This window comes from Petaurus breviceps, unplaced genomic scaffold (assembly GCF_028583685.1).
Source record: "Petaurus breviceps papuanus isolate PSGF00001 unplaced genomic scaffold, PetGlider_PUasm1.0 91133, whole genome shotgun sequence".
Lineage (NCBI taxonomy): Eukaryota > Metazoa > Chordata > Mammalia > Diprotodontia > Petauridae > Petaurus > Petaurus breviceps.
The window spans coordinates 71,822,589-71,848,941 of record NW_027187419.1 but is presented as its reverse complement, the minus strand read 5'-3'; the positions used below and the strand labels follow the sequence as shown (position 1 = coordinate 71,848,941).

General features: G+C 36.8%; 1 protein-coding gene across 4 annotated transcripts in view; it reads left to right on the top strand.

Annotated features, from left to right (window-relative positions):
* DCLK1 (doublecortin like kinase 1) overlaps positions 1-26,353 on the top strand; it is a 435,938-nt gene that overhangs the window by 333,388 nt on the left and 76,197 nt on the right. For 3 of the 4 annotated variants that reach the window (XM_069080369.1, XM_069080368.1, XM_069080370.1), the window contains 2 exons: positions 15,987-16,071; positions 19,598-19,706. In XM_069080369.1, coding sequence (XP_068936470.1) covers positions 15,987-16,071; positions 19,598-19,706 — 194 coding nt within the window. Of the gene's footprint in view, positions 1-2,160; positions 7,098-15,986; positions 16,072-19,597; positions 19,707-26,353 lie in introns of those variants that run through there. The other variant, XM_069080371.1, reaches the window with a different exon arrangement.

Genomic DNA, 26,353 nt, shown 5'->3' with positions numbered 1-26,353 from the left:
TCCTATGTACCTTATCATAAAGTCCTCTGTCTTTGCAATGTTTTGTACTTTGTTCAATTTTTCTTTTTGGGACCAGCATAGGTAGAGATAGAATTGCAATTCCTCCTGCCTTTCTATATTTCTGGCTTTATTCTGATTTTTGCCTGTTGGAAGTAGAGACTTTTCTTTTTTCTATAAGTAAAGCGTCAGTAACCACTGAACAGACAGCAACTTTATACTGCTTATTATGTAATTAACATCACCATTACTCAAATTATTATATAATGATTCCCTGACAGATTTTTCCTTTTGCTTTTAAATTACCAAGTATTTGTATCTTGTGGGGAAGATTGCCATAAAATACTTTGGGCAGAAGGGATGCTTTAATACCATCTAAAGACATTTATGGTCTAGGAGTATGGAATGTATGTAAAAGCTAAATGAAAAGGCAGATAAAGTCATAAAGAATTTTCAGCTTCCAAATTGTGTAATGAAGATGCTCTCCAGCTACTTGTGTTTAGAATGCCCTTCCTTCTCCTACTACGGAGATCTTTCGCCTTATTCCTTGGGCAGTTGTACCACGTGACCCTGACCAGTTTAAATGGAAGTAGGATATCCCTAAAAATGAATTTTTTTCAGATTTAATGTTCTTAAGCTGTTAGATAAATTCCTGTTCAGGATATACTAAAACAAGTGAAAGATGGTATGTGCTAAAAGAAGAACTTGAAAGAATAAATTAACTCTTTTTCATTGCAAATTTGAAAACAGCTATTTCTATTTCTCTACTTGTGTTGCTTAGCAACAAGGTTGAGAAAATGGATTTACTTCACCACACACACACACACACACACACACAGAAACTCAGGCCAGCAGCTCTTGGCATGTTTGTTCTTTAAAAGCATGTCAAATCATTTGGCTTCTTTAAAAACAACAACAAAACAAACTAAACTTCAATTTTTAATGTGGAATAATTCAGGTAAGAAGATGCCAATATCTTTACTAATCCTTGTTTCATTAGGTTTCTTATTTTTCTTCCCTTTTCCTAAATCACGTTCCCATTTAGAGCATTTTTGATATGTTTGTAGACTGACCTTTTATAGTTCTTTCATCAATAGATGCTTTCCTTCTCAAGCAATCATATATGGATAGACCAAGTATTTTGTCCACAGATAATTTCTAGTCTTCTCTTAGCACATATGTTCCTTCAGTTTGTCATTTACAAATTCCTGACTCTGGTTATACAATATTCCCTGTTACCATGAGTGACCTTTTTAGTCCCATGTCTTAATATATCAGGCAGAAACATGTTGTCTTGTGTAGATTGAATGAAGCTACCCATTATGCTCCCACATCCCTGGCTTTTGTAGATTATCTGATCAGTCTGAGGATAGGAGTGGGTGTTACAAAGTAGAAATGAAGCCTACTCCAGACACACACACTCTTCTGAAGTGAACTGGTTGCCAAGCTACCAATAGAGAAAGATTCAGTAAAGAATGGGGGAGGGGGCAAATTGGGAGGGAAGAAGAATATAGATGATAGAAGCTTAGGGGAAATGGCACTGAGAAAGAGGAAGGAGATTTACATTCTTCCTCTTCTTGAAATGCAAAATTTCAAAGCCACATTAATGAGGTTAAAATAAAAAGACTTACAGCAATTGAGCTGCTGTCTTGGGACCAGAAATCTTAGGAAACTGTCTATGGGACCAGTGAGCTTCAGTTCCTGATAATTTATTTTGTGAGATAAGCATGTTCCCTTTCTATCCAAAACAAAGGAAGGAAGGAAGGAAGGAAGGAAGGAAGGAAGGAAGGAAGGAAGGAAGGAAGGAAGGAAGGAAGGAAGGAAGGAAGGAAAAAAGAAAAATGAGTAGCCTAGAACTTCAAATCTGTCATTTATGAGACCTCAGTGACTGAGCTGTTTTCCTTTATTGGTTATTTGAAGGAAAGAGGAATTAAAAGACACTTAATTAAGCAACAGTACCAGCAAAATGTAACAAAGATCATCTTGTTTTTTTGAGATGTGGTTTTCAACAACATAAAATTATTTGCCATTAGTAGTCTTTAATATGAAAGGGATAATTATGCAAACCAAAGGCCCTCATTTTGTTTTGTTCCACACTTAAGACAAGTGCAAAGCACCAAAGGAAAACAAGTAAACAATTCTATACTGCCCTTCATCTTACAGGACCTGTATCGCCCCCTCTCTTCGGATGATTTGGATTCAGTAGGAGACTCAGTGTAAAAGAGAAAATGGAGCAGTGTATATGGTTTGTGATTTGGTGAAGGTTTAACATTTCCTAAGAGAAATTTTAACAGCAAGATGCACAAAAGAGTTTTGCATAAATAATCTTGAAAAGATAGGGCCAAACTCATAAAGATACTATTTATATGGGCATTTATTATTTGTGACTTAATCTTTAAAGGGGAGATTTTTTGCTGTCTCTTACTGTGAATTTAATTTGGAGGATACAAAGGAGGAGACCTATGAACTTGGATTTTTGGCATGAGGCCTGGTTTTAGACAAATTTCCTGAAGAGATCAAATATTGAGTAGAGGAACACATTTTAACAACTAAATTAGCAAGATATGATCATCTCTTCAGGAGCAGAGTTGTTTTTTAATATATATCTGTATATATATATAATTAGATGTAGAAACAAATTTTTTTTTAATCATTGCCTATAAGTAAACGAAATGGTGCCCTCAAACTACTTTTTTCTATTTAAAACTGCTACTGTTGATTGGATTGAATTTTGAAAAGTACCATTGGTACAAAAAATCTTTTTGACTTCCACTTAGAATTTTTCCACCTTTGAACAATAGACAAATACATTCATTCTGTAGTATAATACTTCTAAGGAAAAATGAATGGGAAATGTACCATATCTCTTGAAGGCTCTGTTACTGGGTCCTCTTCTAATTTCAATTGATAAGTAAATTTAAGCAGAGAATTTTACTTAGACCGATGTTCCATTAATATCCATTTTGCTATATGGCAACATGACAAACATGTACAGTGGCATTGTTATATTTCAAATGTTACAATTCTTCCCTTCTGACATAGCTGTAATTTTTCAAATGTGCAAAGGCTAGGAACACTTTTTTTTAAGCTCAGGCATAAAGAAAATGTGTTCTGGACTGTTTCCAAGAAATCCATTTGAACCTCCCCATAAATGGTACTTTATAAATCAGGCCTGGGATATCTAAATCCCCACTCTGATAATGTTTTTATCTTGCTTTTATTTGCAAATTAATATGCAAAACTCATTTTGTGTTAAACCAAGTAGGTCTATGGTAATAACTCATTGTTTAACATTAACCTACTAACTCTGCTCCTTAGTGCTTTCTTTTGAAAAGTAAAATCAATTTCACTTAAAGTTAAATTATTTTTAAACCTGAATGTTAAATTTTAATTTTTATTGTATTTAAGCTATATTCTAGTGATTACTTGCTTGTCTTAGTTCAGACACTAACCATTTAAGACTTGCAAAGCATGATTTTGGTGTTCTGCAGACATGTCATATCTCAGTAGGTGCTAAATTAAATGTTTTCTGCCATTGGGAGGCTTATTGAAATGCTTTGAAATTGATTTAAAGACTAAAATTTTTTAATTCAAATTTGATTCAAGATGGAGAATAGTTCAGTTGCCATGTCTGATTTTAAATGTTTCTGATTTAGATGCTCAATAAATTGTACAGCTAGCAAATTTTGCCATCTGGTTTATAGTTACATGTATTACCATCACACTCTCCTACTAAGTAAAATATTCCACCCAAATAAAAAAAAATTAAATGCCAGGCAACCAAGCCAGACTGAGCATTTGAACACTCCCATACCCTATACCTCCCACCCCCCCCACCGAATAATTAGTACCTCATTATCCTGTCGTTTGAGAAGAGTGCCTGATTTGGCAGCTAGTTCAAGAAATGCAAACTGAACCATTCCATCTTGAAAGAACTGTTCATCATACCTGTGCCAGGCTTCAGGTTTTTCAGCTCTTTCCAACAGAAATTAACAGAGTCCCCTGCTGAGATCAAAAGGCCTCTTTGTGTTAGTGGAAACAGTAAACATCTGTGAAGTTGTCTATGTTGGTGTCTGCTCCAGTTATGTCTTGGTAAAATGCATTACTTATTAGAATATGATCCTGAGTATGACTTAATATACATTTAGCTGAACTATCAAAAATACAAAAAAAAAAGAAAGGCAGTAAAAGAGTTAACTTAATAGATGATGGGGGTCAGTTTGTCCAGAATGAAAATACCTTAACGTCCCCACCCTGTCAATCTTACAGACAGTGACTACATAGAAAAGTCCATTAAGTGTTGTTTATTCTGGATGAATGGCAGATATTGCCAATTGATTTGGATTCCATGGCTTTGTTTAGATACAGCCAAAAAAAAATTAAACTTTGTACTAATTGTTGATAGATACCATAGCCAACTTTCCATTCAGGCAGCTCCAAGGGAAGTGCAGTTCCACAGCATCTAATCTTTGGAACATATGACTTTTATTAAAGGACTGTTCAGGGGCCATATATATCATTTACTCTTGAAACGAACGTCCCTTAGAGGTTGAAACAACACACCATTTATAGACTTTGAGATATCCTTCTATGCAGAGCATAATTCCATTATACACAAATAGAAATGAAATATTTCTTAGCAGCAAACCAGAAGGTTTCAGTTCAGTGGTGGAACAGAATTGAGATTATATGGACGCTTGAGATTTGCTTGCATCTAGCAAAAATTTTTATTTAAGTACCTTATCTTTTAACTTTTTTTTACTGAGTAGGAAAATGTTCTTGCATCTTTATGATGTTTTGGTAACTGGGTGTCTCAACCTTTTTAGAACTTAGTACGGGCTATAAAAGGGATTACATTGAAATTGAAAGTTTGGTACTTTGTAATTTGTAACTTGATTGTCTTAGTCATTGTGGAAACAGACATTAGAAACATTTCTCTGCTTTTGGCATTTAAAACTACAATTAATAGTTCAAGTATGCAGTACAGTGTGAATTCAGGGCTAGTAGTTCTGAAATCCATGCAGTGTCTTTCCTTTCTGTCTTGCTTAATCAAATAGTTTTAATATTGAAAAGTAAAATGCTTGCCTCTCTACTGCCTTAGGTATTTAAAAACTACCGCATATCCCCATCAATTCCAAACAGACCTGTGTACATATACTGGCTCATCTTAAATTAAAAAAAACAAACAAACTAGAAAAATACATTCAGAGAACCATTCTATCCATACATGCACTTAAGTCCCCAACACCAACTAATGGGAATATTTTGGGTTCTCTTACTACAGGTTCGCATTCTACTATATTGTAACTGTTTTACTTTTTAACAACAAAACTAAACCTAAAATCTACATTCCTTAAGGGAAAATAATTTTTTGTGATCTTCACAAAAAGCAGATTAAAAAAAAATTTAATTATTAGACTAACCAAATTTGTTATGTAGGCGATTATATCTATACAGGACTGTGGGTGCATGTAAATATGCAGGCCTTGTGTGTGTGCATCAGTAACTGAGTATTTGTGTTATGAGTATATACGTGACATGATAAAATAGAGAAGATTTGTGAGACAGCCTTATAAATTACTGGCTCTTAAGGATTCATCTGTAATGTCTTCATCATGTTATAAATTGTAGCCCTCTGGCATATAAAAGTCAGTGGCATGATGAACTTGAAAATTAGTTTGATACTTGTTCTGGCTAAACAGGTCTTAAAACCCTGTTCACTGAAGAGCAAACAAATTTGAAGGGTAAGCACCATGCCAGTACAATTTGATGATAGATTTATATTGGTCTGTCTTGGTGTTCACTTATTAAAATCAAATTATCCCAAGACTCCTATTTTTCTATGGTATATGTATAGCTAATAACATAGTGATTTTCACCAGAAATGTTCAGTGAAAATAAAATCCTGGTGTCGTAGGTGGGAAAGTAGTTGACTATTTAAGCATAAAGTCTTACTGGGGTGGGTGGGTGGGAGTTGTTCTAACTAAATAGTAGAGGTAATCCAGAATGCCTTTGATTTCTTGTAAGAGCAGAGCCATGTAATCTGCAAGGCAGTACTGCACATGCTTTTGAATCATTGTATTCTTTGTTCTTGGTATATTTGGGATGATTATCTTATTATACTTACTGTACATGTGTGTATATGTAGAGACACACATATATATACACACATATGTTAATTGAGTGAATATACACATGCATTTGCTCCTATGTCCATATTTGCATTCCTCCTGCTAACACCTGTATTTCTGCATGTGTGTTAGTGAAACCAGTATATGTTTCAGATACCCCCACAGCAGGATAGTGTGGAAATAAATGACATGCTATATTCAGTATACCAATTGTCTAATGTAATTTGCTATACTGTCAATTGAAAATGAATGTAATTTTGTGCCTGTAACATGAATGGGGGGAGGGGGAATGAAAAATTTGAATCCCTGCCTATTATGTTTCAGAGTGCATGGTATATACTATTATTAAAATTTGATCCTTTTTAAAAAGATGATGGATAAATTACAAGATAGCATAAATAGTGCATGTAATACATGAGAGTGTGTTATGTAGAGCTGTGAAAGGTTTTTGAAATCCACTGTAGGAGGTGGCTATCTCAAATGTGGAGGTTATAGGCACAGAGCTATGGCCGTTCATCTTGTATATTCTGTTTTGAATTTGCATTCACTTGTAAAAGAAGGACTAATTTTATTTCTTACAATGTCTCTCTACTTTGCAACTCAATACAGTTTTGTAAATATTGGCTGAATTTTCCCAGAGAGTTTGACATCACAGATTTGTGCTTATGCTTTTTAGAGTTGCTTGGATGTGTACTCAAAAGATAGCATTTTTGGAAAACAATCATTTTTATTATAAAATTCCATTAATCCAACCCATCAGCAAAGTCTGTGAGAATTTTAGGGATGCTGCTGATGAAATGTTTCTTTTGAACTCACCCATGGACAAAATCCCCAGCAATTTGTGTGGCTGTTTCATTGCGATCTGTTGTATTCGCATTTCCTCATTGGATCATGTCATTATTCTTGCGATTTACTTTGTGATTCTTACCACTTTAGAATGACTTATATAATAAACAGGAAAAACAAAAAGCCATGTTGTTTGGTGAGTTTCTTTTGGAAAATTTGAAAAGACACTGGAAATCATCTTGAGGGTTTCACCTTTACTTGGGCTCATGGTATTCATGTCATGGGACTAACTAGGCTATTAGCAAGTGGACTTCAGGGAACCTTGTAGATTTCTTCAGAGAGTGGTTACTCAGGAGCCTCTGAAATATGACCTACTGACAGTAGTACCAAAAGGAATGGGATCTCTGAAAAATTATGTTTTACGGGATTCCTTTGGAGACAATATGTGTACCTGCCTAGGGTTCCTTCCAGTGGAATGTAGCTGTATTGGCAGCTTGTAGAACAAGTTTATTCTGTGTAAGGACTGGCTATCTCCTGGTATATTCCTTCTAAATCATCTAATTGTCAACAAAAAATTATTACAAGCTATAAACACCCTGAAATACAGATGTATTATTAAATAAATGATCCTTGTTTCTTTTGATTTTCATTTTTATTTTAGACCAAATGGAACTGCATTTCACATAGGAAAAGAAATGAGAAGAGAAAATCCTGCTTGTTTAATTAAACTTCCATAATTTAATATTTAAAAATCATAGTTAAATATAATAACCTTTTAAAATCTATTTTAATTATTGCAGTGATTTTAATGATGGGACCAGCTAGGTGGCACAGTGCATAGAGTGCCAGGTCTGGAATCAGGAAGACTCATCTTCGTGAGTTCAAATCTGGCCTCAGACACTTAATAAACCCTAGACAAGTTACTTAATCCTGTTGGCCTCAGTTTCCTCATCTGTAAAATGAGCTGAAGAAGGAAATGACAAACCACTCCAGTATCTTTGCCAAGAAAATGCCAAACGGGGTCATGAAGAGTTGGACACACCTGAAACAACTGAATGACAACAATTTAATCATGAAGTTACAGTTTATTTTAGTTTGCAATCTACTTTTGTTTTCATCATATTAAACCATAATCCATTTAAATTATGTCCAAAGCAATGGTAGGATCAACTAGAAATTTATTTAAGTAGTTTCAAAGGTCATATGATTATGAATATTTTTTCTGGGTTGGGTTTTTTTTTTCATTTATTATCCTGAGAATACTCTCTCAATGGAACTGGAGAATTAGTGAGTTCCTCGTCACTGGAAGTGTTACAGCAAAGGCCAGATGACCACATGTCAGGGGGACTGTAGAAAGATATACATAATCGAGTAGGGGTTAGCCTACATGGCCTTCAAGCTTCCTTCCAGCTTTGACATCTTATGATTTGATGGATAACAGCTCTCTCTCAAGACACCAAAAGAAAAATTTCTCTTCTTAACTATAAATTTCACAACATCCCTGTCCAGAAAATAGTCAACACTTGCTTTAAGAGATGTATTTAGTTTTAAGTATCTGTAGCTCTCAGCATGCAAATTTAGGCTAAAATAAATGCAGTGATGAAATGATTTGGGTTATTTTTTTTATAAACTTTGTGTTGATACAGAGTCAGTTAGACTTTTACTCTGCTGATAACCAGGGCAATGTATTTTGGCATGTTTAGTTCCCTTTGCTTCAATATTATCACTGCTCTGTCATTCCCATGTTCTTCATTTTATTTTTTTGCATATGTGTGTTTCTTAATTAACAGATATCCTGACTTTTGGTAAGAACATCTATTTCTGGTAAAATTCTATACTTTCTGATGTTCATATGTAGCTTTTACAAAATTGTATGACTTGCCATGTCAAAAAAAAAAAGCAAAACAAAACAGAACCAAAAGTGTTTAAATGCTCCCTGATCTATATAGATTAATGAGAAAGGCAGAGTTAGAGCCTGAAACAATTGAGTTTCTTTTTTGCCTTCTTTGTAGATGGTAGCTTCTCCATGAATACATATTTCTTATGTTAACTAGGTCTCTACCTGCTTGGAATGAGAACAGCTGCATCATGATTCTTTCTTTACATTAGAGTTCACTGACTTTTAGGCTTTCAGTACCAAGTTCATAGTTTCCTATGAGGTAATTTGTGCAGATATGAGCTGTTTTCTTCAAATTTTTCCTTTTTAGCATACCCTGCCAAAAAAGCAAATTACCTAAGTAAATTAAAGCAAGAAAGAATCCTCTCCTAATGGAAGAGGGTCTCTATTTCCCATTTCCATTTTCATTTTTAAAAATTTCCTCTTGCAAATTTTGAACCAAATGTTGATCTTTAATTTCATCATTCTTAAATATAAAATTTCTGCAGGAACAAATTATTTTAAATATATTTTCCCTTTGGCAAAACATGGCTTAAAATAATTTTATCATATATACATACACTGGTGTACTTTTGTTGAGAGTATAGGTTCCCTGGAGGTTAAGGATGGCCTCGTAGGATTCAGGACTTCAGTAGTCACACCATAATTAAAAATTCTCCAAACACTAGACCTTCTGGTTTTGCCATCAGCTAGTTGCATGTCTTTAAGCATCAGTTCCCTCATCTGTAAAATCTTATGATTTGACAAATAGATAATCTCCCAAGGTCCCTTCCAGATCTAACATTCAATGATTCCCATGCATACCATCCCATTCTCAGAAAAATACTGAAATCTGACATCCTGTGAAATGCTGTTCCACTTTCACATAGGAATATTTTTACTTATGAAGTTTACCATAATAAGCTTAACTAAGTCTCCCTAACGAAGTACAAGAGTACAGATTGATTCATTAAAAATTTATACAGAATTGTGGAACTTTTCCCATAAGCCAAAATCAGAAATTTCAAAGTCCCAATAGGTCTTTTTCATATTTCTTAAAGTATCTGTATGCAATTGTGTGTTACCTGAAGATTTGTAGTAGGACATGTTTCAGTAGTGGTGAATTCCATTGAAGCTTTGTAATCTTCCCCCATTTGGACAATTACCCCATCCCCAGAGAGACAAAACACCATTCTCCCATTCATTGCAAGAACAGTATTGGTGGAAGTTCCTTAGGACCTTTATACAGAGGGGGATAAAATCCCTCCTTCTATTCTTTTTATAGTAAGGTTGCACTCCCATGTGTTACTGTACCCTTGTCTTCAGCCTTGGTCACGGAGCCAAGAAAAGGGGCATCATCAAGGATGAGACTGGCACATTCACAAGACTGGATATTCAAGTCATTCATACATGGTAGTTGATAGATAAAATATAACCCCCCCATATATACAAACATGCATGTGTGCACACATACTTACATAGAAACACACACATATAGGGTTTTTTTCTTTTTCTTTCAGAGTAGAAGAGCAAGTCCTTCTCCATTATGATATAGAGATGACAATGGATTCTCAAAGGCTTTGTCAGCTGAGTGAAAGCTTTGGCAGGTGCCACCAAGCTGGAAAGGCTTTGAGGACATGACAAATAATGAACTATATGTTTGCAGATCAACCTAGCTAAGTTCAGAAAAATCTCTTCACCAAAGGGTTGGATATCAAGTGATGGCTCTCTTTCAGCTGCACCAATTCAAGAAGCTGACCTACTAAGGCATAGACCAGCTGTGATCTGCTTTGGTGGAGGGAGTTCCCACACTGCTCCAAATCTTTCATTCTTAAAGTATTGAAAAATGATGGAAAAAACAAAGAGCCCTTTCTTATGGGCAACTGAAGGAGTCCACCTGCTCCAAAACAGCACAGTAGCATGGAAAGAGGGCTGACTTTGGGAGTCAGGTGACCTGAATTCAAATCCCACCTCTTCCATTTACTACTTGTATGAATTAGGGCAAGTCACTTAACCTCTCTGAGAATTGGTTTCTTCATCCATAAAATGAGTGGATTGAACTAGATGATGTCTTAGATCCCTTCTAACTCTAATTCTTAGATCTTGTGCAAAAGAGTTGCTCTGATTAAACCAGAGTTAAATTTAATCTTAGTGCAGAATCTAGAAGGGTAAGTAAGGGAGGGAATACTTTCTTTTCACTTTATATCAGCATCCCATTAAACTACAACTACAGGGGCCAGATGGACCAGAAGGACATAACACAAAGATGTTTTCTATATGGATACTAGGAAATTGTACGGTACATACTATTCAGTGACTGAGAATATGTTGGTGTGGTGAATCAAAAGTCTCTGTTAATAGAAAACTACTATTCCAAAAAAGGATCTCTAATCTCCAACCAAAAAGAAAGAAAGCCACTAAACATTTGCTGAGTATAAAATAGTACTGCCAATGATTCAGAAGGCCTTTGAGGATCTTTTGGTGCCTCAACATAAAAATCATTAATGTCAATTATTGAACTACAGAGTTGTGGTCATGCTGGTCAATAGCACATTCTGGGTGACAAAAGTTTATGATGCCAGTGAATCTCAAGGCAGCACACATTGCTTTTACTGCTTGCCATCCTGATATTTACCAGGGATGCCAGATTTTTAAGGCTATATATACCTCTTACAAAGCTGCTCTGATGTTTCTCTAACTCAAATAATAATATGTATGTGCTTTCAAGTATAATATTTTAGATGTCCCAATTCCAATTTCTTAGAATCCTGTGTTCATTTGGTGTAATGAGCCAATACTTACACTTAAATATTTTAAATTGGATGTTCTATTTAAGATCCCTAAACTATCTATGTTCCTGTCTAGATTTTATTACTTATTAGTCATTCATCTCCCTACATAATAGCAAGATACTAAACATACATTCTAATACTCTCTGGACTCTAGTACACCAAACAAAATTTTTGACAGACTAGGAAATGCTTGCCAGTTGTCTTTCCATTGTAACATTGATCCAGACATTAGAAATGTTTTAGTTTGCTTTCTAGATCTCCAAATCAATAACAGTCCAAAAAGAGCAATTAGTATATTCAACATAGAGAACACAAAGTAAGGTAAAAGTGATATAATTAATTATCCAGCCAAACTGAGTACTTTGGCATTCTACCTTGATTAAATGAATTGTATCATGTCCATATCTTCACTTCCTGCTGTGTGGACCCCCAACTGAGTGGCAGTGACAGAATTTGCCCATCTGTCTCTGTTTTTAAATTCTTGATTCTTGACCGTATGGTTTACTTAAGGAATCTGGGTAAAATGTGGTTAGAACGATTGTGTCAGCATTTCCATTTACCTCGTGGAGAAGTGTGATGTGTTAGCCATCTGTTATGTGAACCTGAACTAAATAGCTCTACTGAAGCAATCTTTCTTAAGCAAATACTTTTTTGAAGGTGCGCCATAAAGACATCCAGGTGCTAGCAACCTGTACAAATGGTCGATATTAAATCTTCTAGGAAGTGATGACATTTCAAATGTCACAACATCTCTTAAAGCAGCTAATTGCATTAAATTCCACAGGTTGAAAACATCTTGATCTTATAAGATCTTCCCCCATCACAGTTTAATGGTGCTGCATTGTATTGTACACCTACTTCAGTTGCAGCAAGGTAGTTGAGATAAAGACAAAGCTTTGCTAAGCATACACATTCTGTGGTGGTTTATCCTTAATCTTAAGTCCCAGATAATTCAAGTACAACTGAAATTCCAAGAATTTGCATGAATGTGTCTAGATATAGATATTTTAACCTTCCATGTCTACTACAAAAGTTCAACACTGATACTTTGCCATGAGCTGTAGGAGACCCTAGCTCCTCAATAGTTATGCCAAGAATTCTTAATAAATCAGAAAGGACTCAAGTATGGGCCTGCCAATGGACTGTAGCCTGGAAGTCAGCCTAGCCAAGTTCAGAGAAGCTCACTACAAAAATGCTTGGCCACCACAATGGGTTTTGGCCATACCAGCTCAGCTCCATGGACAGGTTATTTTCTGTTTCAGGGGATGGAGCATCACCACAGATGAAATCACGGATCTTTTTAAGTAATGGTGTAATGACTATATATGGGTTAACAGAAAATTTGGGTTCAAGTTCTGGGTGTGCCAGTCACTAGTTGTATCACCTTGGAACACTTACTAAATAATCTTCTGGGCTGAAATTTTTTCACGTGTTAAATGGTGAGTAGAAAAGACAAGATGATCTTAGTTTCTTCTAGCTGTAAAAGTCTGTGGTTTTAATAAATTCTGTAGCTTATTTCCAAAGAAATAACTGATTTATTCACTATAACTGATGCTAGTTATTATTAATTCATATTCCTAAACTCTTTTGAATGATATTCTAGCCCTGTAAAAACTCAAATATTTTAAAAAGAAATCGTTTTGAGAAGATAATGCTCAATAATGTGGCGCCTATCAAAAGAACCATAGTAACTTAAAGAAACTTAGTATACTGGTTTTTAGAGAGAAAAATAAAGAAAATTAGAATAATAATAATAGCTGACATTTATATAGTCCTTTATGTTTTCAAAGTACTTTACATGTATTATCTCAGCAACCCTTTGTTATTGTTGTTATTATTCTTATCTTACAGATAAGGAAACTGAGGCTGAGGTGTGATGTGACTTTCCTAGGGCAATATAGTTAGCAAATGCATAAAGCAGGACTTGAATTCAGATCTTCGTGATTCCAAATCTAATGCTCTATTCACTGTGTTTTCTAAATGTCCCAGAATTTTAGGTGGCAAAGGGCACTATTTGCAATGCTTTACTTTTCCTTTAAAAACCATCATTCTCCTGATATAATTCTCCAGAATGACATTTGCAATGACTTGAAATTAAGTTTTTATGAAGTTATCTGACTCAAAATCACTTAATTACATATTTAAGTGAACATTTATAAATTCTGTTATTTCACCAGGATTCACAAAACCTGGGGACTAGAATACAGGATACAGAAAATGTATTGAGATCTATGTGAGGTCCATGATGCACTCGACAGATATATGATGATAATTTTGGAAATGGAATTCCCATCAATTAATAAGTAAATTTTTTCTCTGTGTTGTTAGAAAAACATACTTTTAGAATTTATTAGTGCCTGACTTTGAGAAATCTTTGCTGAGAATATATGTTATACCTTTGCTGATACAGGTGCTCATTTTCCAAAATGTTTTTATATTCTAAAATTGAAAACATTGCATAACAAGACTCTACCTGTCACCTCGTACCACAGTGTGTCAGCTTTGCTAAACACATTTGTGAAGCTGCTAGAGAAAACTCAAGGACCTGAAAGTTCAAAAGACAATGTCTAAATGTTTAGCCATGTAGTTGGTGCTTTTCTGCTTGGATCACAATTCTGTCTATACCAAAAGGGATGCCATAAGGAATAAGAACTCTCAGGGTTCTGCAAAACAGATCCCCAAAATGTGGTAATGTTGTTTATTATTTTCAGTTGGATTTCATATTTCAACTAGAAAAGCATTAACAAAAAATGAGTATCTATAAGAAAGACTAGAGCTTGATTTAAATTTCTCCAGTGTCTTTTACAGAGTCAATAGTGAAAATGGAGGTAATATCACACTGAGAACCTCTTGTTTAGAGACCACAGGCTTGCATCCCCAGTCATCTTGGGACCGTGTGCTATTGATCACAAAGGGAAATGAAGGACAGATTAGTAGGAGACCATCCCCACCAATGGAAAAAACGACTCACCAAGCTCCCTGCTGATCATGAATTACTTCATATATGGAAGAAAGCACATACCCCAAACTATGTGGAGTTCAGTGCTATAACAAATCAACTGGGAAAGTGCTAGAATACCTTACACAGAGGAGAATGCCTTGTTGGTACCAATTCAGGTTTTGTCTACAGAGGGTTTGCTGCCAGCTATGTTGAATTGGCCTGTATCTGATTTGCCCTTCAACATTAAGAGAAACCCCTGACCCAGTTCAGCTAGCAGTCCGTTATTCCCTCAGCATTTCACAAAATATAAAACCTCTGAAGACTCGTCCTTGGCTCATGAATAAGGCACTCTTAGGTATAATACAACTAAGGACAACTAGCATTCCTCTTCATCCTTCCCATCCCAGTTCCTCCTTCCATTTTGGTACAAAATGGGATGACAGGAGAATATGGGAAGAGAAAGGTCAGTTTTGCTTTCTCCCTGGCTGTCCCCTTGTCACTTGAGTGACAGATTCTTTCTCCTTTCACTCTGCACTATAGTCAGTCAACACCATGAGCCAATTCCTCCCACTCACCACCTTCTGTTCCCATCAGCAAAACTAAGTGGCTACATGGAGAAACCCAGGGGAAACAGAAGGGAGATCATTTAGGGCAAGCTGTGTACACTGTTTTAGAAATAGCATAAAGAGAATTTGCAAATTGTTTTCTTAAAGGACATATTCCAAAAATGGAAACTGTCCATCATGAAAATGCTGCCCAATAGTCTCTTTCACTATAAAACATTTAGTACTGGTCTTAGAGACTCTTGAGTGTAGTAAGTTTTTGCCATGTTTATTTTCATGGAGACTATTCCTAGGTCAAAACATAGCAAAGGTACTTGAATGGGCCCACCAGATCTAGGTCTCTGATCGTACACTCTTGATATTCTTTGGGATTTTTCACAAACTATTAACCTGCTCCTTATCTGGGTCTTTGTGAAGTAAAAATAATCACACCCATAACCCTTTCACAAGCATCTAAGGAGAGATACCTCATAAAAGCATCATTTAAAGAATCAGCATTCCATGGTTAGGGAGGTATTACAAGCTTCTTCACTGAAAAAACTTCCATATTTGCACCAAGTGGTGCTTGAAACAGTTCCATTTCTTGGAAGATTACAATATGGAGACACAAAATGGGAGAATTGAATTGTGTAAGCACAAGTAGGCTTTTGATGAGGGGAGGAAGAGTCATAGGATATCCAAAATCTACAATAATTAGTGCACCAGCTGAATTCTAGCATGGTAGGGAGAGAGAGATAATACTTGATAAGCCAGCTAGGAAATCCCTTTTCGGAAGTAGTCCTCCATGGGGACTGTAACTTTCTCCTGAGATTTCTGCCCAGTGCTGGCACTTGGAGACCCAGGGGCCCCCTTATCAGTTGTGGAGTGTGTGCTTTATCCTCTTTTTCTGTTCACTTCCAGAGCTCTCAACATGGCGGCTCCTCTACCTCACTAGCATCCACCAAAGTATGCAGCTCCATGGATGAAAATGATGGACCTGGAGAAGGTGAAGCATGTATTTTAACTTAATGCTCAGGCAGAAGGTTCAGCCTTTATCAAGGACAGATTGCATTCACTTTATATTAGGAGACTATTATTCTTCCTGCTCACCAGAGAATTGTAAGACTATAATAAAAGTATCCCAGACAAGGAAAGGATAAGTATTACTTCTGCTGGGAAGTAAAATAAAGATGATCTGCAATTCAGTTTGTACCTTTGAACTTTCCAAATCTACATTCACTTTGAATATGTTTAAGATTTTAGCCATTAGAAAAGTTTAAGAATACACTGATTTTCACATTAGGGCTAGATTCACCCACAAAGGAAAAGGCAAATTAGAGGATGATTAATAGTTTCACAAAATATTATTTGTCCTACTGTAGAATTTCCTCATGCTATGGTGTGAAGACCACTAGACCTAAGATTCAGAAGATAAAAGTTGTAACCTCAACTCACAACCCTCTAAATGAATTAACAGAGAGACTGTCCATATAAAAGACAGATGTGAATAAAATAAAAGCAGTATAAAATACATTACATGTGGATGACCGTAATATCATTGCTATAAGATTATCATAAGAATTTCAAAGACTGTTTCTAACACATAGAGACCACATTGACCCAGGGCAAGTCATTTAGCCTCAAGGCCCCCCACAATTCTCTTAATCTGTAAGTGTCCCAGGAAGCTCTATAAAAACTGAAGAGGAAAAGCTAAAAAAAAAAAAAAAAGAAGAAGAAGAATTTAAAAGGGGCAGCTACGTGATGCAGTGAACTGGCCCTGGAGTCAGGAGGACCTAAGTTCAAATCAGACCTCAGACACTTAATACTTACTAGCCAAGTGACCTTGGGCAAGTAACTTAACCCCAATTGCCCTGTCCTCCCCCCTCCAAAAAAAAGCAAAAAAAAAAAAAAAGAGGAGGCAGAGCAGGTGGTCTGCATTGCAAAAGTGAGTTTTCTCACTCTTGTAGGAAGTCCCTATGGCAATGAAATTGTAGATTCAGTCTAAAATATTACCATCTTGATATGATGATGATATTGCTGTTGAGTGACAAGTTTTCTTGGTTCATTTACAATTATTCAATTAACCAAAAGTAATCAATTTATACTTTTCGTTATTGTACATAGTAAAAGTGAGTCTCAGTGGCTAAAATTTATAAAAAAGACCTAAACATATAATTTATAGATCATGCTAAACACAAAGAGCTCAAAAGAAATCCTGTGGGGTGAATGTCCCAGAAAAGAACATTTCATTTCCCTTGGGTCTTCTTTTTCTGCCAGAAGCTCCAGGTCCAGAATATCTACCTCATACTCTATTTCATTTTCTGCCATGATGTATAGAGGGAAACTTAGGGAGGAAATGAGGAAATTCTAGCATGAGAGGTAAATTGAGGAATGGTCTATCTAAAGACTTGAGACTAGGGGCGGCTAGGTAGTGCAGTGAATACAGCACCAGCCCTGGGGTCAGGAGGACCTGAGCTCAAATCCAGCCTCAGATACTTAACACACACACACATACAAAACCTAGCCATGTGACCTTGGGCAAGTCACTTAACCTTAATTGCCCTCCAAAAAGCAAAAAACAAACCAACAAACAAAAAGACCTGACACTATTCTACAAGTTTGTAAACTGTAGAAACCTGGGACAAACCCAACAATCCTGCTCCCACCCACCCTTAAGTACTGTGTTTCCTCAATAATAAGACACTGTCTTATTAAAATTTTTGGACAGAAAAACACCAGAGGGCTTATTTTCAGGGGAGGGCTTATTTTAATGAACATTGACAGCAATTTGGTGATTACAAGCAATTTGTAATTACAGTGATTACAAGCAAATCACTGGGGAAGAACAGGATGACGCGCTCACTGCTGCAGCTCTGATTGGATGCAGCTCGGAGCGTGGCGTGCGTTTCACGGTTGGGGTTACGGTGCATACAGAGGGTACCGTAATGTAGCGTGTAGCGCAGGGGATCACCTTCACTACAGTAGCAATCTCAATAGGGCTTATTTTGGGGGGAGGGCTTATTTTAGAGGAATCTTACACAGTAAGGGGAGGGCTTATTTTCGGGATAGGTCTTATTATCGGGGAAATACGGTAGGTGGGAATTCACTGATCAAATCTAAAACCAACCCAGAGTCCTTTAGGTTTGTCACCTTTGAGTCACTTCAGGTGCAGAACTGTAGCATCTGTAGGGCTATGGGGGAAGCAAGGAGCGCCAGCCTCCGAACTGATTCCTTAGCATAGAGACGGTTCAGAGGGTAAGTCAGTCAGTACCATCTACACAGAGGAGGCTAGAAAGCAGTAGCATCAGCTCTGTATTTCCCAGTGCTCTCAAGATTTTCATGGACCCCAGAATTGTGATTACAAAGGCCATTCTCAGAGGCTTTTTTTTAGCAGGGTAGCAAAATTGGAACGGGGAAGTCTTGAGAAGACATCTGATGTTTATGAGTTCCCATCTCCAGATCCCTCCAACAGCAACAAAACAAAACTCAACACAAATGTCACTAGCTGGGAGGGAGGGAGGCACAGAACCTTCCCCTGCCTCTGTTATTACCCTAAAAAGTCATTTTAGCTTCAGTAAAATGATCAAAGCACATAAGAAGAACATATTTGGGTCCCAACCAATAAGCCCATCTCACTTTTGTATGGAAATTGTGCACAATCAAAGCTTTGGATCCCATGGACAGTCTTAAAGGGTTGCAAAGCTGGAACCCAAGATGCGTGACTTTCAAGAGTATGAATTCAAGAGCCATACCTTTAAAAGGATTTTTACATTCAAGGATGTTAGAGGTTACGCAGTGCCATTTATATGATCTAAACATGGTTTAAGTTTATGGCCTTTAAGTTTAAAATATTATTAGGCATTTGTAAACTATTATTCCATATGCCTTTTCAGACCAAAAAGAAAATAGTACATTAATAGTCACTAAAATATTTGAAGCTACAGAGCTCTTCTGTTCCCAAGCATAACAGATACTGCTATTTTACCTGAACATCTGCTTTGCAGGTTGACGGTAAAGGTAATGTTATTAGGAACATTTGTTTAAAACCTGCTTATTGATACTAAGCGGGGGTGATAGAGGGGATCAGTACATTTTCTGTCTGTCTCAATTTCAGAAAGTAGTAGAGTAAATGCCAGAATAGTGACCATCTCTTTTGTGTATTCAGTGACAAGCCAGGCCCAAGTCCAATGAAAGCTTCCACTTTCTCCTCACAGGTATCTTAGTAAGCCAGCTCCTGCACACTGGGGACTAGCAGATATGGTAAAAGATCTTCTGAACTGCCTCCTTTTTTGAGAGTGCATTTTAAAATAACGTAGCAAAGACTGGAACCCATACGTTTCCTTTTATTTTAACATTTGTCTTAGTAAAACCTGTTGAGTATATACAATGTCAGCAGTAGGGCTTCACCATACAGTCTGTGAGATGCTGGTTCTGAATAGGTTCCAGCCTCTGATGCTTGTCCTAACTGCCTGTTCTGGGCCACATCTGGGTTTCCTTTCCTACCAATAAAAATGTACTAATGATTCTTTCAGAAGTGTTGGACGAAGGCTTCCAGGTTCCAGCCACAATAGCGGAAAGATATAAAGTCGGGAGAACAATAGGCGATGGAAATTTCGCTGTGGTGAAGGAGTGTATAGAAAGGTGAGGAGGATTATTTGCTTCTAACTGCAGAAAAAAAGCTTTGGGGGTTGTGTTTTTCAAGACTATAGATTGATTTGCAGACTGTGGCACATATGGAATAAGTCAATGTCTCAATGCCAGATGTTTTTTGTTGTGTTTTTTTTTTAAAGGCGGGAAAAACCTGTGTAATAACAGCTTTGAAAAACATAGATGACTAGAGACAATTTATAAATTAAATGTTTTCATTTTCTTCTGAAATCAGCAAAACTGCTGGACATCTCAGTAAAGAATTTTTTGTTTTGTTTAGAAGACATTGGACTTCTAAAAAATGTTCTTTTTAAGTATCTTATCTTTATGTAGGTCATGACATTCCTATACATAATTTGTGTTTCCTAATATGGAGTGCCTTATGCTTGAGAATTGTCCTTGAAAAACTTGAAAGCTAGGTGTGGTGGCACACACCTGTAAATCCCTGTTGCTGGAGGATCCTGAGGCTGGGGGATAGATGCCTTGAGTTTGGGGGTTCTGAGCCAAAATAGGATTAAAGCTAATAGGATGTCCATTCTAAGTCCACCCCCAGGAGAAGAGGGCCGGCCACAAGCTGCCCAGAAAGGATCTAACCAGCCCAGACTGGAAAAGTGGATGAGGTTGAAACTTCTGTACTGAGTAAGATTGGGATTGGCCCATGAATGAGTGCTGCCTTCCCAACCCCCCAGTCATATAGGGAGAGCTAGGCTCAAAGAGTAAAAGATTTAAAACACTCCATTTATCATTTCCTGGTTCATTCTATTAGAAATAGAAAGTGTATTTGACTGTTAATGAAAAGAAATAAACTAGGTACAGGCCAGAGAGAAGGATTTAGGGCTTAAGGTATAAGGACGGAGTGTGGTAGAGTGGAGAAATCAGTTAGAAGACCTAAAGTTGAGTCTCAGCTCTTTCATTTACAGGCTGCATGATCTTGGTCAAATCACTTAACCTGAGTGAGCCTCAGGTTCCTGACCTTCAAGAAGGGGATAATGAGACTTATTTCGCAAGGCTGTTATAAGGAATAAATGATATGGGATATAAAGCACTTTATAAAACCTAAGTACTGCACCCAAGTGCATCCTCATCATCAATATCAGCATCCCAGATGTGGCATCCTGTGTTCCTTTCCAATGCCTGACTACCATCACATGTCACAGCCACAGTAGGAAAGAATCCAAGCTCAGGATAAAGGGACAATAGAGCTCAGATCGGGACTTTCTGTCCCTCCCTAGTGGAGGGGCACAGTGGGTCATCAGGACTCCACCTTGTAGGTGGCTTACCTTATTCAGTTTGGTACAAAAGACATCTATTAAGCTCTTCTATGCAAGGCATAATGCTGTATGCTGATCCAAGTCAAATAGAAACCAGTTAGCCTACCTGAGGTATACATGCCATCATTCCTTCATCCCAGATGTTATTTTAGACTAGAGACCTAGAATATATCTTTCTTAATTTCTAGATGGTGCTTTTCCCTACAATGTTAACAGTTAGCCTATAGGCAGCTATAGTAGATGGAGAGCTGAACTTGAAATCTGGAAGACCTGAGTTCATATTCTGCCTCAGACACTTACTAGCTGTGTGACCCTGGGCAAGTCACTTAACTTTTCAGCCTCAGTTTCCTTAGTTTAAGTTGGGGATGATAGTAGCGCCTATTTAACAGGATTGTTGAAGGGAACAAATGAGATAGCCTATGTAAAGCACTTTACAAACATTAAAATGCTCTCTATAAATAGCTGTTAGTAGTAGTATGAACTTATTTGTCTTGTTTTCAAACCATTAATTTGTCTGATTCCCATTTATAACTTCCTCTGTATCACTGTTCCAGAGAGATTTTCCTAAGATTATCCTTGTCTTGGCTTATGGGACCCTAGATCAAAGTTGTCCCATCTGAGGTGAAGACTAGTCATTTATAGGGATGAAAACCCCTTCCACACAAAACCTTTCTTCCAGGTCCTACTCCCAGATCTGCAACTTTCCAAGACTCAATACTCCTTAAAGGCAGAATCTGCTTAAAGTCTTATGTTCTTTCTACACATCTCATCGGTTTTTAAAATGAACTTCTTTTTAAAAAGTACCTCTGGGAGCAGCTAGGTAGTACAGTGAATAGAGCACTGGCCCTGGAGTCAGGAGGACCTGAGTTCAAATCCAGCCTCAGACATTTAATACTTACTAGTGTGACCTTGGGCAAGTCACTTAATCCCAATTGCCCTGCCTTCCCCCCCCCCAAAAAAAAAGACTAAAAAAAGTGTCTCTGCTCTTTTACACATCAGACCAAACTTAAACATAGGAATTTTTGCCCAAAGTTAAACACATCAGTCCCTGGGCTGATTTGCATGCCTTTTTTGCTTTTATCACTTGGGAAATTCCAACTCATTTCTAAGTTTCCTGTTGCTATGAAAATGTAGTTCTTCACTGAAATACAGCTCCTAATTTGGGACCCTCCAGCTGTAAACTAAAGCTCCATCCATCATAATGACTTTTTGTTGTTCTTCCAAAATAATGCATGGGTTAAGCTAACAGCTCCTTGTTCTTTGGTCTTATTGTCTTATCAATTATTCACTTATTCATTCAGAATTGCTCCTAAACTCTTTGCATTTGGATTTAGTTCTTTTTGCATTATTGCATCTTACTTTGCATTTATAACATCTGTTTCTTGAACAACTGCTCTGGTTCATATGCCATTTTGTCTCAACCACGTAAGGATGATAGGGCTTATGCTGTGTACCCTGCAGGTAGTATGCCATCTTTTTATTGTTTTCTAAAGGAAACTGAGCTAGGAGTTGATGAATGGAACATATCACATGTAGGTAGGTGCAGGATGATACTTCTTTAAAGAATTAATATTTTTAATAATGAAAACAATTGTTTCTTTGCAGTTAATAACATCCTGTCACACTGATAAACTGGTACTCAACTAAATAAAGTAATGATGAAGCCTTTGGCCCTGGGCCAAGTTTATGAGGATACAAAAAGCCTTTAGATTTCTCTGTGTCCCAAACGGAATATCCAAAACTTGAAGCTTCAGGGGCTTTCTCATCTATGTTGGAGCAGGGAGAGGGAGGACAGAATATTGTGACCTGAAATCTTGGAGGACCCACTTCAGCCAGAGTCACATACCATTTCCTTCTCCAGTTCTTAGGACCTACTCCAAAAAGACTGAAAAGATTCTCGCCAGGTCAGGAGAATAAGCAGGGGCTTAGTTCTTGACATTCCTTTAGATTTCCACCTCAACTCTGACTTTCAAGGACCTAACAGATGTCATGTGAGAAGAGTTTATATGTCCCATATCCATTTCTGCACCGTCCCCAGCTTACATTGTTTGTATTATTTTAATTTTACTTAATCAGCAAGCAAATATTAAGTAGCTGCTTTGTGCCAGGCATTGTGCTGGGTTCTGGGGGATACAAAAACGAAAATGAAATGGTCCTGCCCTCGAGGAGGTTACATTCTCACAAGTAGGTTATGTTCTGCTGCTTTCCATACCGTAGAAGGAGGCAATGTGGCATAATGGACTGAGGCCCAGTTTTGAAATGAGAATGACCCTGATTTTCAAGTCCCACTTATGACAAATAATTGACTTGTGTGAGCCTGGGAAAGCTGCCCAACCATTTAATATCCCAAGTAACTCTTAGGACAGCTGTAAAACAGTTGCCCAGGGAGGTCTCTATACCCATGGAATCACAGCTCTGGACCAAAACAATAATAGCTTCCCTCCCTCAAAAATGAATTTGTACATCAAAGCTTTTGGTCCTAAAAATGGATCTTTTTGTGTTCAGTAGAGCTTTCACTTCATCTACCTATGCCCTTTGCCTTCATTGAAATAAGTTGAATCTTCCCTGAAAAAAAAAGCTAGCATTGCCACCTAGATGGCATTTAACCAGCTTGGATAGTATTTTATCACAGAAGTCATTTACTTCTTCTAATTCTTACATAATCTATATTTCTTCCATACTTCCATATTTCACCAATATAGGTTCTCTTTCCACCATTCTAAACAACAGTTGCTCATATCTTCAGTCTTTCACATGCGCATCCACCCACCATACCAGAGATGGTAGAAGGAGGCAGAAGGAAGAGTGGTCTTTATTTTTATAATTTTGACTTTGCTTGCCCTATTCAGTATCCTTGGGCCTCAGGGACCCTCTGCCACCAAGTTGATGGGGTTATCACAGCTGCAACATAAACTGAAAATCTACGACTTCTCTCATAATTCCATGCAATTCAAAATTCAGTAGTAAGTACTAAATGGAAATACAAAGATAAATGAAACTTGGTCTCCCTTCTGATATGTTTTAAGCTAATAGGGAAGACACTATTTATACACAATTAGCTATAAATGAATAAAGAATATGATACGTGCCTCTGACCGGCCAGAGAGAGCACATAAGAATTCAGAGTAGGGAAGAGATCACTTTTAGCTTTGGTTGACTCAAAAAAAGCTTCGTCGAAGATGGGGCATTTGAGGCTGGGACTTGAAGGAAAATTGGAATTCCAGCACAGTATATAGGCTATAAAATATTTAAGGCTTTCTTATAATCCACTTGGTATTAATTTTGGTACTTTGATGGATTATAATTTCATCAGCTTCCTCTGCTGAGGCAGATGGTAATTTCTTCACACTTCACATCCTATTCCATTCTTGTCCATTTTATAATAAATCTTCTATAAAGTAACTTCTCAATTTGATTCAGCACTTGCACTTTTTAGTATCTGAGATACCAGTGTACTACTTAATCTCTCTGATAGCTCTCATTTTCATCTTGTGACTGGTTCACTTCCTTTCCCTAATAGACATGGCTTAATAGTGTGTCTTACATCTATTCCTTTACACAAGTTGTCCTTGATCTTTAAAGAACTGAACTTGGAATCTCAATAGCTAAGTTTGAGCTCTGGCTTTGCCACTTACTAGCCATGTGGATGACATCAAGGGAAATTCCCAAGTGCAGCCCTAACCAGATTAAAATGTAATTGGGAATTTTTTTTTTTTAAGAAAAGGAGCTAGAAAAAAATTTCAACTTAGATGTTTTTTTGGATTGAGCTAAAGTAATCACAGTTTGACACAAACTATGCTTTTGTTCAGTTTTACTGCTAATATTTATCATTGTGGTTAAAGAAAAGAGAGGGGAGAGGGGGAAAATGATATGCTAACAGATCATCAGAAGGCACAACTTTATATCCCTCCTTCTCTTAAGGAATACCACCTCAAGGTAAAGGATGACCCTAGCTCATCAGAATCACAGCCTTCTGCTGGGAAATGCATGACATCAAAGGGATCTTTTTATTCAAAAAATATATTACATAATATACATATTAGAGCAGAGTGCTTCAGTTAAATTATTTACTCAGTGCCTGCGATATGCTAGCATTGTCTTGGGTACTGTAGGAATTCCTATGAGGTAGAATGCAGAGATTCCTAAGATTTTCATGAAATGTGTTTTCAGCATCTTCCCTTTTACAAACCAATTTTTTAATAATAAGAGTATATACAAGAAATCTAAGTTTAACCCTTACGATTAAAGAAGGAAAAAGATACTGAAGATTTTGTAGTAAATGGGTTTCTTTGTTGTATTAGTGAAGGCTTCCAATTTCTTTAAATCCTATGTCAGATTGAGTCTCATAAGCTTTTTATTTGTTTAAAACAGCAGTAAGCTTTCTAGGTTCTTAAATATTTATACCTTCCTTGCCAAAATTAGAATTATAATAGAAATAAAATTTGCGAACTAGTCATTTATTATGATGATTAAATACATATTATGCAGCTTTTTTACTTAGTAATTCAGTCTGTTTTCTAAAGGTTAACCTGTGGATGGAGCACTTAACTTCTGAAGATAAAAACTATTTAAAACTTTCTATGATGACTAAACCCTACCTACTTCCCCTGACAGGGAAGTGGCAAAACTTACTGTGTTCTGCTAGAGGGAGGCAGCCCAGGGGTAGAAAATCCTAATTTTAACTGCTACTTTATAACTTTGGGATTGAAATTCAGTTTCAATCATCACTTCCCTTGCCTTTCTGCAAAGTGAGATAGTGAATAAGGACTGATTGATCACTTTAAGATCCTATGACCCTTTTTTCCCATTTGCCCTGACGGAAATCACTCATTCATTCACCATTCCTCACGGAAACAAAACAAAAATGAAGGGTACAATTCAAATCACAAATAATCCTTGTTCCAAAAAAAAAAGTAATGTAACTCCTTACTTCCTTAGGGAATCGGTGAAAATAAAATGAGATAATATCTCATGAAAACACTGAGTTCTTAGGTGAAAAGGTAGAATTTCTTATTATGCATTCTTGCTTCCCTAGTTGAAGTAATTTCTGCCTTAGAGCCTCTGTTTAATATTACTAGGGTTATTCAGCCTTCCTTATTGTCATTGAGAATTGAGTTTTTTTTCAAATCACATGACAAGTAGCCAAAAGTCCCAACTTTGAATTGATATCAATTTATTGTGAATTCTTTTTAAAATTTAAATGGAAGATATGGTTTCACTTAAGTGAAAGAAGAGAGAGGGAGAGGAAGAGAGAGGAGAGACAAAGAGAGAGAAGAAAGAAAAAGAAAGAAATGAAGGAAGAGAGAGAAAGAAAGAAGGAAGGAAGGAAGGAAGGAAGGAAGGAAGGAAGGAAGGAAGGAAGGAAGGAAG